The sequence below is a fragment of the Engystomops pustulosus genome, chromosome 2, assembly GCF_040894005.1.
Source record: "Engystomops pustulosus chromosome 2, aEngPut4.maternal, whole genome shotgun sequence".
In the NCBI taxonomy this organism is placed as follows: domain Eukaryota; kingdom Metazoa; phylum Chordata; class Amphibia; order Anura; family Leptodactylidae; genus Engystomops; species Engystomops pustulosus.
The window spans coordinates 61,456,603-61,469,314 of NC_092412.1; the positions used below are offsets into that span (position 1 = coordinate 61,456,603).

Below are 12,712 nucleotides of genomic sequence, written 5' to 3' on the forward strand. Positions count from 1 at the left end.
GTGTATTTAAAATAGCAATGATGACTCATTTTAAACAAACCAGACCAGGGGTGTACCTAGAAATAGTGGTCAAGTCAGTTTTGCTTCCCCATCTAAAAATAAAATAGATACTATACCCTACTTAATAAATTTATGAAGTTATCTGTGGAGCACCCTCAAAAATTTTATAAACTTCATGAATTTATGTACAGTGCACCCCTCATTAATTTATATACAGTGTCCTCCTTTAATTTACAAACAGACCCCTCATTCAGTTATATGCACGGTGGCTCAGTGAGAAGCACTATAGCCTTGCAGCTCTGGGGTCCTGGGTTCAAGTCCCATCCAGGTCAACATCTGCAAAGAGTTTGTATGTATGTGTTTGTGTGTTTTTCCTCTGGGTCCTCCGTTTTCCTCCCACACTCCAAAACATACTGGTAAGTTGATTAGATTGTGAGCCCCATGGGGACAGGGACTGGTTTGACAAGCTCTGTGCAGCGCTCCGTAATGTATAGGTGTTATATAAATAAAGGAACTATTGAGCAAGCCAAATCCCTCTCGTGTGCAGTGCCCTAGACCCAAGGCTCCCATAACAGTTGCTGGTCTGCTGCCATTAGAGACGTGGCATGGAACAAGACTACCACTGCCTGGTGTCTAAAGGCATCGAGTGTTTACTTTTCTTGTGACACCAATCTTGCCTTTTGATTTGGAACTAGAGGCAGTCCCCGGTTTACGTACAAGAAAGTCGGAACTGTATATTTTATAATTGTAACCCCAGTCAAATTCTTTTTAGTCTCTGTGCCAATTGGATTTTAAAAATGTTGGATTGTCATCAGAACCAGGATTTAAATGAAGCTTAATTACAGACACCTTTGATAAGTGTTATAGCTGTTATTGTAGCCTAGGACTTATGTACAGTAAATTACCAACATCCAGAGGTCCGTTTGTAACTAGGGGTCGTCTGTAAGTCGGGTGGGTGTTCTTAAGTAGTGGACCGCCTGTATATAACTATCAGTGGCAGCGTGACTTTATGCCCATCACTTTGACCTCTCTAAACTCTGCAATATTAGAGTGTGAAAAAATATTTGAAAATGCAGTCACATTGATTTCACCTTTTGGCGCAGAAAAAAAACAACCTGTCTTTTCTAGAAAACTGTTACCATTTTTGATGCAAATACTTGCAACTTTTATCTCACACTTGCCATTTGTTATTTTAAAGCGGTCGGAATAAAGCAGCGACCCTTGGCCTGTTATATTCAACCAGCCACAGGTTAAAGCGGAAATCTACAACATCTACTGACTGGCCTGGATTTTCACTCTGGTTCAGGGGATTTTTACGATTCTCACAGTGGGCCGGGTGACTGGTCCCTATGACCTTGTCATATTTAAATAAAGTTATATCTACACAGTAAGGATATTTGTTCCCAGTTATATAATATAATGATACTTACTCTCTGTAGGAACTATATATCCATTGCTGTCACTTTTCAGTGTTGTTGGGAAGGTTGCGGTAAGTGGAGCATTTGACCTTTCATCTTCTTCATCGGTTTCTGTTTTTGGTGAAAGCTCCATCTCTGTGTCAGATTGCTTATTACTGTCACCTGAAAAAAGCCATATATATTTTATTATAGTTTGGGGAGGGGTACATATCTTTTTTATACAATATGTTGTTTTTAAGGTCGTTACAATTATAATATTATTTATATTTATATGGTGGATTATATTCTTTATGTTTTCTTAGTGGGATAGACTTTATATTGAACTTTTTTAAAAGAATATTTTTACATAATATTTTTTTTTGTAGACGCTTTCTTGATCTATATTTACCTTATCTTTTAACCCTAACATGACACAGTTCATAGAGTAGCTTGGAATATTTTGAATGTTCCTCACTCAATCCAATACCAATTTTATTATCATTCCAAATCTTTATTAAGCAATTATTATACATAAGAACAAAATAATGACATAGCGTAAATGGCTCTGCAATCAGAGTATCCAGTATTGAAGATGAGTTGTGTTGTCGTAAAATTACTAGATTACGTAGTTAACAGAAAGAAATATACATAGGTACCATGTCATGAAATCCAGAGGCAGGTATAAGTAAAAGCCCCAGAGAAGAAAAAGCAGAAAAGGTCTGGTCCCAAGGGTAAATTCACAAGGTCACAACCATGTGCAAATATCAACCATGCATCCAAACCTTTATTGATAATGTCAGGGCCCATGTGTCACAAGGGGGCATTATAGGTATACAAAGAGAGAAAAGAGGCAGAAAAAGCAGGGGGGGCAAATGAGTTACAGAGACATAGGTATAGAAACACAAAGGATATAGTACAAGAGGACAACAATGGTAAACATGACAAGGGTACAATACAATGGGATTAAGAGAAAGATCGGAAACTCCGCCTGAGGGGTACTCCAATAGGAGGCAAGAGACGACATTAGGTTGCATATCTAAAGTCGGGGAACTGCTTGAAGACTATCCAGGGTGTCCTGCATTCGTGGCAGAGTGTGTACACACCATGTAACTCAGCAGTAAAATTTTTACATTCTCTGAATTCAGGAGACCTCAGCAAACCACTCATCAACAGAAGGGGCCACCAAGGATTTCCATCTTCTCAGGATCTCCAACACCAATTTTAACATCAAATAAAAGTCGCATGTAGGTACAAATATCATACTCAAACCACTCATCAACAGAATGGGCCACCAAGGATTTCCATCTTCTCAGGATCTCCAATACCAATTTTAACATCCAGGAAAAGTCGCATGTAGGTACAAATATCATACTGTACAAAAGAGAAATAGCAATGACCTGTCTTTTAAAACTGTATTCTTCTTTGGTTTCTGCCTCCTCCTAATGTCTATATATGAAGACACACATATAGACTTAGATCTAGTGGAGTTAATCTGTTTACATTAAAAAAACAAGTTAATTTGTTTTCAGCTGCACTTCTGTGGGTAGATTTCGGTTGCAAATACATATCCAACTATGGGTGTAATGATCAAAACTAGCAGAAGTTTTGAAACGCATATATGAAACTAATTGTAGCACACCATAAAATTTAGTAAAAACATCAATAATGACATATTAAAAGCAAGAAGTGATCAAATTCCTAATTAAAAGAAATATCAGTTGTACATTTTGGACTCCATGGAGCAGATTTACTTACACATCCCTGCGCGATCCCCGAGGTACGTTCCCTGACGAGAATGCACAGCTTCCGCGATTCACAACCAGTGTGCGCCCAATATCCTGCATCTATTGCTTCCCCGATCAGGTCCGCCGGAGTTCACCTTCTTCTTCCCGGTGCATGTAAGTGCTTGGCTTGCAACCCAATTCAAATGTTAAACCCCGCGGTTTGTCCGAATCCGTCGTTCAACCGATAGCAGACCCCCCCTCCCGATTTGTGTCGCATTGCAACACAATCTGATCGCGTGCGACGTAATCCCCTTTTAAATCCCTGCCACTGCGGGGACCCAATGGAAATGACGGAAATGGGGCTGCGGGACCCTTAGTAAATAAGCCACTATGTATTTGTCCTTAGTCATACCTACAGTATCTACACTGGGTTTCCACATTATATAGTTTACATGAGATTAAGTGAATTGCCCTATCACCTTTACCTTTCACCAGGGCTGTACCAAAGAATAACCGGAGAAAGAAAAAAACAGGGAAAAGGCATATCCAAAAATGTGTATCATCTAAGAATGATTTGAAAACAATAGTAGGATGATGGAAAGCTTGATGAGAATCTTACTGGATCCTCATGTTACACACTAGACACGCCAGGTTTAAAATACGAACATGATTTAAGCATTCACCTCATATAGGTGACTTGAAATCCAATATGTTTTCAATTGTTTGGTGTGATGAAATATAACTGAGATATGATGGGCAAATTTTAAAGTCCTTAATAAACTTGCATTTCTTAGGGTTTATTGGGCCATATTATCACCATAAATATAAACCCTAAGTCTACATTCACACTACTGTATGCCCTGCCCGGGAGGCACCCTGGAGAGAAGGAGGAGTGAGCACTGCTCCTATCTCCATAGGCATGCACGGTGCATGGCCACAATGGCAATATTACAACTCAGATACAGGTGTACACCTTTGATTGCATTGTGGGATGCTTTGTTGGTTACTGTATGTCAATGTTCCTCTTATGGGAGAACGGCTGGCTGCTCTATTGTGGAGAAGATCATTGGATGTGCCGACCCTCCCCAAAATGGTAGCACACACCTGGCTGCAGTAGTTTAAATGCAGTTGGTGACTTTGTCAGCAGCATTAAAAAAGTTAACACCCACCCCCTGCCGATCCCCTGGTTGGGGTTCGGGTTTGGATAGGATTTTAAAATTCGGGTTTGACTATACTATGAGCATCGACCATTAGTAGGGAAGGATTAAGAGTTTTTAAGGTTGGTTGCACAAGAGGATCCCTGATCCCTACATGCTGAGTCTAGTTCATCTGCTCAGCTTTTGGGCCCGGCTAACAGTACAAAAAAACCAACAACAAAAGTGACATTTGACAAACTAACCAAGAACAGTTGCGTTTATCTTTTTTTCACTCATCTTATACGGCCTCATTTTCCATTTTTTTATGCTCTATTTGCTTCTGAATTGAGTTGTGTATAGTAACATTCTATATTCAGCGGTGGCCAAAAGTATTGGCACCCCTACAATTCTGTCAGATAATACTTGTTTTTTCCAGGAAAATTCTTTGGTATGAATATCTTCATTTATTTTGCTTGCAACGAAAAAACACAAAAGAGAATGAAAAAAACCTCAAATCATTGATCATTTTACACAAAACTCCAAAATGGGCCGGACAAAAGTATTGGCACCCTCAGCCTAATACTTGGTAGCACAACCTTTAGACAAAATAACTGCCAACAACCGCCTCTGTTAACCATCAATGAGTTTCTTACAATGTTCTGCTGGAATTTTAGACCATTCTTCTTTGGCAAACTGCTCGAGGTCCCTGAGATGTGAAGGCGCCTTCTCCAAACTGCCATTGCGAGATCTCTCCACAGGTGTTCTATGTGATTCATGTCTGGACTCATAGCTGGCCACTTTAGAAGTCTCCAGTGCTTTCTCTCAGACCATTTTCTAGTGCTTTTTGAAGTGTGTTTTGGGTCATTGTCCTGCTGGAAGACCCATGACCTCTGAGGGAGACAAAGCTTTCTCACACTGGGCCCTACATTATGCTGCAAAATATGTTGGTAGTCTTCAGACTTCATAATGCCATGCGCACGGTCAAGTAGTCCAGTGGCAGAGGCAGCAAAGCAACCCCAAAACATCAGGGAACCTCCGCCATGTTTGACTGTAGGGACCGTGCTTTTTTCTTTGAAGGCCTTTTTTCCCCCGGTAAACTCAATGTTGAAGCCTTTTCCCAAAAAGCTCTACTTCTGTCTCATCTGACCAGAGAACATTCTCCCAAAACGTTTTAGGCTTTCTCAGGTAAGTTTTGGCAATCCGCAGCCTGGCTTTTTTATGTTTCTGTGTAGGAAGTGGAGTCTTCCTGGGTATCCTACCATACAGTCCCTTTTCATTCAGACACTGATGGATAGTACTGGTTGGCACTGCTGCACCCTCGGACTGCAGGGCAGCTTGAACTTGTTTGGATGTTAGTTGAGGTTCTTTATCCACCATCTGCACAATCTTGCTTTGAAATCTCTCGTCAATTATTCTTTTCCGTCCACATCTAGGGAGGTTAAAACTTCTTGATGATACTGCGCACAGTAGACACAGGAACATTCAGGTCTTTGGAGATGGACTTGTAGCCTTGAGATTGCTTAGGCTTCCTCACAATTTTGATTCTCAAGTTCTCAAGACAGTTCTTTGGTCTTCGGACAGAGGTTGAGTCAACTTGAATCCATTTGAACTGGCTACAAGTGTTGTGATTTAATTATTGCCACCACCTGGTGGTGCAGGTAAGTTACAGGTGCTGTTAATAACACAGATTAGAGAAGCATCACATGATTTTTCAAACACTGCCAATACTTTTGTCCACCCACTTTTTTTTATGTTTGGTGTGGAAATATATACAATTTGGCTTTATGACAATTCTTTTTGTGGTTTTCCATTGTAGACAAATTAAATGAAGATAATACCAAATAATTTCTGATTGAAATCATATTTTGGAAAGAACTGAGTATTATCTGACAGAATTTCAGGGGTGCCAATATTTTTGCCCACCACTGTATATGTCCACTTTTGTGTCTTGGAAATTACACTGCTGTTGTATTGTTGTATTACACTGCTGTGCAATTGTATCCAGCCAGATTCTCGCTTAGTGTCGAAAAGCTCCCCTTATTTATTAGCCTTATTTTTCTTTTTTCTATTGTTTAAAACTTTAAACCTGGTACTAGTATTAAAAAACTATACTACAACTTTTATGAATTCTCATGTAAAATACACATACACATTACAGACACAATATCAACTTTATGTGCTTTCAACTATTTACACAGTTGAAATTACTTTTTTACACCCACCTCTAGTACTGAATAGACTTGGAAATTCTTGAATGAGTGAAGGAGAAGAAAGTCAGCCAGATATAGGTAGAGACCACAGGACTAAAACCTTAATCACAATATATAATAACTAGTAACTTTCCATCCTGAAATGATGGCAATGTTATTGATGGGTAGGATTTGATAGGATCTATACCAAAACCTGCATATAGTCTCTGTGGTATTTTAGAGGATGTTACCAAGGTATGGGTGCATGTCAGTCACTACAGCCCTACCTATATAGTCTTGCCATCAATTCAAATCTTAAAACATTGCCAAATGAGTTATAAAAAAAGCATGATTCTTTGAGATTACTGCTATTGTTACTGCTGTTTTGTTTTTAAATACATAGATACTGTAGAAAAGATCTTCATCAATATTAGGGGAAATTATTGTACCACATTTCAGCACATAAAAATTACAATACATACATACAAGAAACACACAAATATACATAAACACTTAATATTACACCACATAGCCACCCTGCACACACTTTATCTGCCTCCCATGACATCATTGTATAGGACAGTGGTGGTGAACCTATGGCACTGGTGCCAGAGGTGGCACTCGTAGCCCTTTCTGTGGGCACCCAGGCCATCATCAGAGATGACTCCAGGTATCTTCCTGCAGTCCCAGACAGCCCAGGACTTGCTGTGCACAGAGCTATTTTAAAGTGACAGGACTACCTGGGACTACTGCAGGAGTGGGAAGGTGTGGACAGATCTGGATTATCATTGTAGCTCCTGCTCCGGCCCTGACAATTCTTCCTGTTTATGGGACCCTGGAGCGAAGCTAATACGATCATCCAAATTTCTTCTATTTTCTGCTTTATTGGTGTCCTCAGGGTGCTGACATGAATGAAATCTGTGACAGAGCAGGGAGTATAAATCACAAATGAAATTTCTGTGTTGGAACTTTGCGATAAATAAGCGGGTCTTGGTTGTAGTTTGGGCACTGGGTCTCTAAAAGGTTCGCCAATCACTGGTATAGGATAATAACCCTTGACAATAAGGACTTCCTGTACCGCTTGCAATGTATTTTTAGGTATCTTACTAAAGGTATTCTGTAAACAGGGTTACCTGTAAGCAGGGTTACCTACTATACCAAAAAAGGTGCCAACATAAGTTTATTACACTTCCGATTTCCTAATATTTTTACCTTTTAGTAGAAGTTAGGCTTAAGGCATATAACAATCCATATAACAAACAGCTAGCAACAACTTTTTCTTAAAACATTCTTTAAAACATTCATTAGTTTACTACATATGTTAAACAATCTTAATTTCCTTAATAAAAAGGAGCCTTGATTGGCCTCTCTTATATCGTGTGTGCCTGCTTTTTCCAGCTCAGTTTATCAACAATACAGATTCAAAGATATTTGTAATTCTCCAGTATTTCCAACCTTAGTCATCTATCACAATGTGGGAAAGTGAAGCTTTTTGCTGGTCCAGTGCAGAAAAATATGTATGTATATGCAGTTAGCATCACTCTTAAAGAAAGATAAGGAAGAGGTGCTGGTCCTAAACTTACCAACAACCTCTGTCCCTGCCAGCTTGCCAGGGGCGCATACTGTAGTTGGTCGACATTCCCTACTGTGAATATTTGGGCAGAAGAGATGACAAACAAAGCAAGACAGACAGACAAAAGTGCAGTTAGGATAACTGGTTCAAAACCAAGGTGGTGGTGAGGTACAGAATTCTGAGGCAAAGGATGGTCAAGTACATAGCAAGGGTTGGAAAACAAAGCAAGAGCATTAGTTTAAGTACAAAGGAACTAAATCTGCAGAGCAAGCTGTCTATGACAGCCTCAAACAGAGCCCTGGATGTGGTTCACAAGTCCAAAATTCAGAGAGTTCTGACAAATATGGTTCAGGGAAATGAAATATGGCACTAGAGCGATATATGGAGCCTTTTTTTCTGTAAAAATTAAATAAGGTAGTGTGTATATTCTTAGTATAAAAAAGTGACTAACTCGTGTAAGAAATGCAAGAAAGATGTGGCTTATGGGTGGAAACCAAAAAAAAAGAAATTTGTTTTATAGTACGGTACTTCAAATATCAACCACGATGATATATCTACACAGTCTTCATTTATATGATGTTAATAAGTAAACAATGGAGGGAAATAAATTAATATACAGCACATAAGCAATGCAGCCAATCAGGATATCAGTGATGTTTGGACACATTTACTGGTATGATGACTTTAGATGACTTTAGACAATCCCCTTCTAAATACCTGTCTCAGCGCCACAAGCCCCGAAAATTTCTAAAATCTGACGATGGTGCGATCCGAGGGGACCTTAGTAAATAAGCCCCTATGTGCATTGGTACAGGACCTGAAACTGATCTACATGCCTAGCCTGCCACGGGTAGAGCAAACCCATGTTTTCCATGTGTACACCACCTTGTGTCCCCTGACATCTGTCCTCCACAAAGGGACTTTCAGTCCCAAATATTTAGTAAACATTAAAACTCTTGCACTGATTGTTCTCACTACTGTTAATGGACACCTTCTTCTAGCAGAAGAAACCAATCACAGCTCCCCTTTAAAATATTCATGAGCACTGGTAAAATGAAAGCGGAGCTGTGATTGGTTGCCATGGGCAACCAGAAATATTCTGACTTTCAGACAGCTTGATAAATCTGCCCCATTGTGATATATCTGGCATATTTTTAATACTGTGTTGTCTCGATGTCTATTTAGAACAGTTATCTTCCAATGTGCCATCTTGAAGGAAGGAGCCCACGGATAACAAATATAAGAAGATTACCCTGGATCTATGAGTAAGTTCCTTGGTTCTCAATACTTGATTTTAATGGTAGATTCCCTTTAAATCTACAAATGAAGATTGGGTGATCTTTACGTAATATGTGTGTGAGGCTTAGGCTTGTACTTTTTATATCTTAGATGGAATCTGTAAATCATCCCCTAAAAGTGTATTCCCCTGTATTTAACAAACTTTTATTTTAAACATATTGGTCTTGTAGTGGATAAAGAGAAGTAACATTTGAGCAGTAACAAATTTCACCACGTCAGTGAGGACATTGACCACAGCTTACTTTTACTCTAAGGGTTACATTATTATTTCAATCACAAATTACTGTGTGAATCTAAAGTTTCTCAAACTTTTCAAAACCTCCAGGGAGGCTGTGGCAAGTGGGTTGATAATACTGTGTAAAGTGCATGAAAAAGACATTCTGACCTCAAGGAACTTCCCCGCTGCCTGATACAATCTTTCTGAGTTAAGCATATAACATTAATAGAAAGTACTAGAAGTAACTCTTTTTCAAAATAAGACTTCAAGGAGGAGTTCACTTACTCAATGGAGAGATCTCAGTATACAGAGTTAGGCTTCATGCACTTGACCACGTGCTCGCCCAGGCCATAACCCGATCGTAGCACATGGCCTGGTGAAAAAGGGAGAGGAGGGAGCACTCCTCACCCCTCCCCTCTCAAGCGGCTGCCCGCACGGGTGCGGTGTGGGGAGACCTCTATGGGGGCCGTGATACAGCCCCAAAATGTGCGACCGCATTACTGGCCCCCATGAGGCCTTACATTCATGGCGACATGTGAAACTAGTCCTACCAGAGGGTCAGTTTTAGTTTAGTGAATTAATATAAAACATTTATTTTGTAAGCAAATTTGTATATTTAACATATTTTTAAAAATAAAACATGTTCTTACAGCCTGATAGTGTCTTATTCGTAAGGGTAAGACACAAACTGGTAACAGCAAGTTCTTAATTTATTCATAAATGTATAATAGTGTTATGGCACATTCAAAGTAGTAGGGAAATATACTCCAGAATAGTCATATTGATCCTTTTCATTTAGCCAAAATTTACAAAACATACAATTTTATGTTTCAAAAACTTGTGTATATGTCTAGGTATCTGCTCAAATGGGTCTTTAACACAAACACTACCTAACCAGCTGGGCACCATAGATATGGCTTTGTTTATATCACGTCATCCCACTATCATTTTTAAGTTGCTTCCCAAAATGCCTACCAAACACCCAATGACCAATGGAGCAAAGCAGAAATGATAATCTTTGAATGGATATGCAGCTCAACCAAAAAGAGCTTAATTTGACATTTTAATCCTCTTTATGTGTCAAAATTGTATGTAGGCAACCCACCTATCAATTATGGTCTCATTGTGGCCTGTGGCCAGGGCCGGCTCCAGGTTTCAGTGGGCCCCTGGGCGACAGAGCCTTAGTGGGCCCCTTCTTGGACCGCCCTCCAGTGGCCACACTGCGTCCCCTCCCCCTGCGGACACACTGACCCTGGGGACACACTGATCCCCCCCACCCCCCACGGGGACACACTGATCCCCCCCCCTGCGGACACACTGAACCCCACCCCACCCTCCCCTGCGGACACACTGAACCCTCCCACCTGCGGACACACTGAACCCCCCCCCAGGGGGAGGGGAGGGGTTCAATGTGTATGGAGGGGGTCATTGTGTCAGCAGGGGGGGTTCAGTGTGTCCGCAGGGGAGGGGGGGGGGGGGTTCAGTGTGTCCGCAGGTGGGAGGGTTCAGTGTGTCCGCAGGGGAGGGGGGGGGGGGTTCAGTGTGTCCGCAGGGGAGGGGGGGGGGGGGTTCAGTGTGTCCGCAGGGGAGGGGGGGGGGGTTCAGTGTGTCCGCAGGTGGGAGGGTTCAGTGTGTCCGCAGGGGAGGGGGGGGGGGTTCAGTGTGTCCGCAGGGGAGGGGGGGGGGTTCAGTGTGTCCGCAGGGGGGAGGGTTAACCCTCCCCCCTGCGGACACACTGAACCCCCCCCTCCCCTCCGGACACACTGAACCCTCCCCCCTCCCCTGCGGACACACTGAACCCCCCCTGCTGACACAATGACCCCCTCCATACACATTGAACCCCCCCCCCCTCCCTCTATACACACTGACCCCCGCCCCCCCGCGGACACCCTGACTTCCATCCGGAAAAGAAAAAATTTACCTTTCCTGGTTCCCACGGAGCAGCGCCTGCAGCGGTCTTCGGCCTGGGCCTCCCGTACGCGCCGGCTCTGAAGCCGGCACACGTGATCCGATGACGTCATCATGTGCGCCGGCTTCAAAGCCGTCGCATACCCTGCGGAGCGCTGCTTCGTGGGAACCGGGACAGGTGAGTTGTAGATTCTGCCTCTATGCTGCGCTCCCGACCAGCGCAGCATAGAGGCAGAAAAGCGATCGATCCCGATGGTGATCAATTGTACCAGTGTCTTATAGCGACACTGGTACAATTGATCCGGGGGCCCGAGTGGGCCCCTCCAGTACCCCGGGGCCCCGGCACTTGCCCGGGTTGGCCGGGTGCTGGCGCCGGGCCTGCCTGTGGCTATTGTTGGGGGCAGACACTTCCCCTAATACAGAATTTAAGGGAAGTGCACGGAACTCCTATTTTTAATCTTTCCATGTTATTACACTGTAATGTCCTAATTTGTATGTCCACCTCCCTCGGGCTACTTTCCTCTATATGGGGAGTAATTTGTCTTTTCTTCAGTATTGCTCCTAAATTACTGGCAATATTACATAGAATATTTTTGATCACATTTGCAAAACTTCAATAATATATCATGACACCCTGTAAAACTACTATAGAACATGAATTGAATTAACCCCTTAACTCCAAAGGTCATTAATTTTTTTATTTTTTTGTTCAGTAAAGGAATTATTATTATTTGTTTACATAGTTGCATAGGGCTTTGCTTTCTGCTGAAAAAAAATTGACAAAAATTACAATTGAGCCATTTTCTAACATGTTCTTTTTTACAGCTTTTACTGTGTGGTGGAAATATCACATTCATTTTGTTCTTTAGTTCACTTTAGTTCAGAATGAACAGAGAGATGCCAAATATATAAAGGTTTTGTTATTTTTTTAAAAACCTTTAAAAAATATTAACATTTAAAAAAAAAATCCTTGTTACAACATATTCTAAGACCTGTAACTTTTTTCCATACTTTGGTGTCTGGAGCAGGGTATGGTTTTATTTTTTCAGTGGGACTAGATGATGTTTTCATTGATACCATTTTAAAAAACATGCAACCTTTTTATGACTTTTTATTTGAATTTATATGAGTGGTGAAAAGTCTGCATTATAATAATAATAATTCTTTATTTATAATAGCGCTCACAGATTGCGCAGTGCTGCACAAAGCATACCAAATTGGTCCATATAATTATCTTTATATTTTAATAAATCAGGCATTTTGAGGTGC

At 41.2% G+C, this 12,712-nt stretch overlaps 1 protein-coding gene across 1 annotated transcript in view; it reads right to left on the reverse strand.

Annotated features, from left to right (window-relative positions):
- Positions 1–12,712, reverse strand: part of LOC140117801 (uncharacterized) — a 63,134-nt gene that overhangs the window by 17,683 nt on the left and 32,739 nt on the right. The window contains exon 2 of the mRNA XM_072134895.1: positions 1,431–1,580. Coding sequence (XP_071990996.1) covers positions 1,431–1,580 — 150 coding nt within the window. The remainder of the gene's footprint in view (positions 1–1,430; positions 1,581–12,712) is intronic.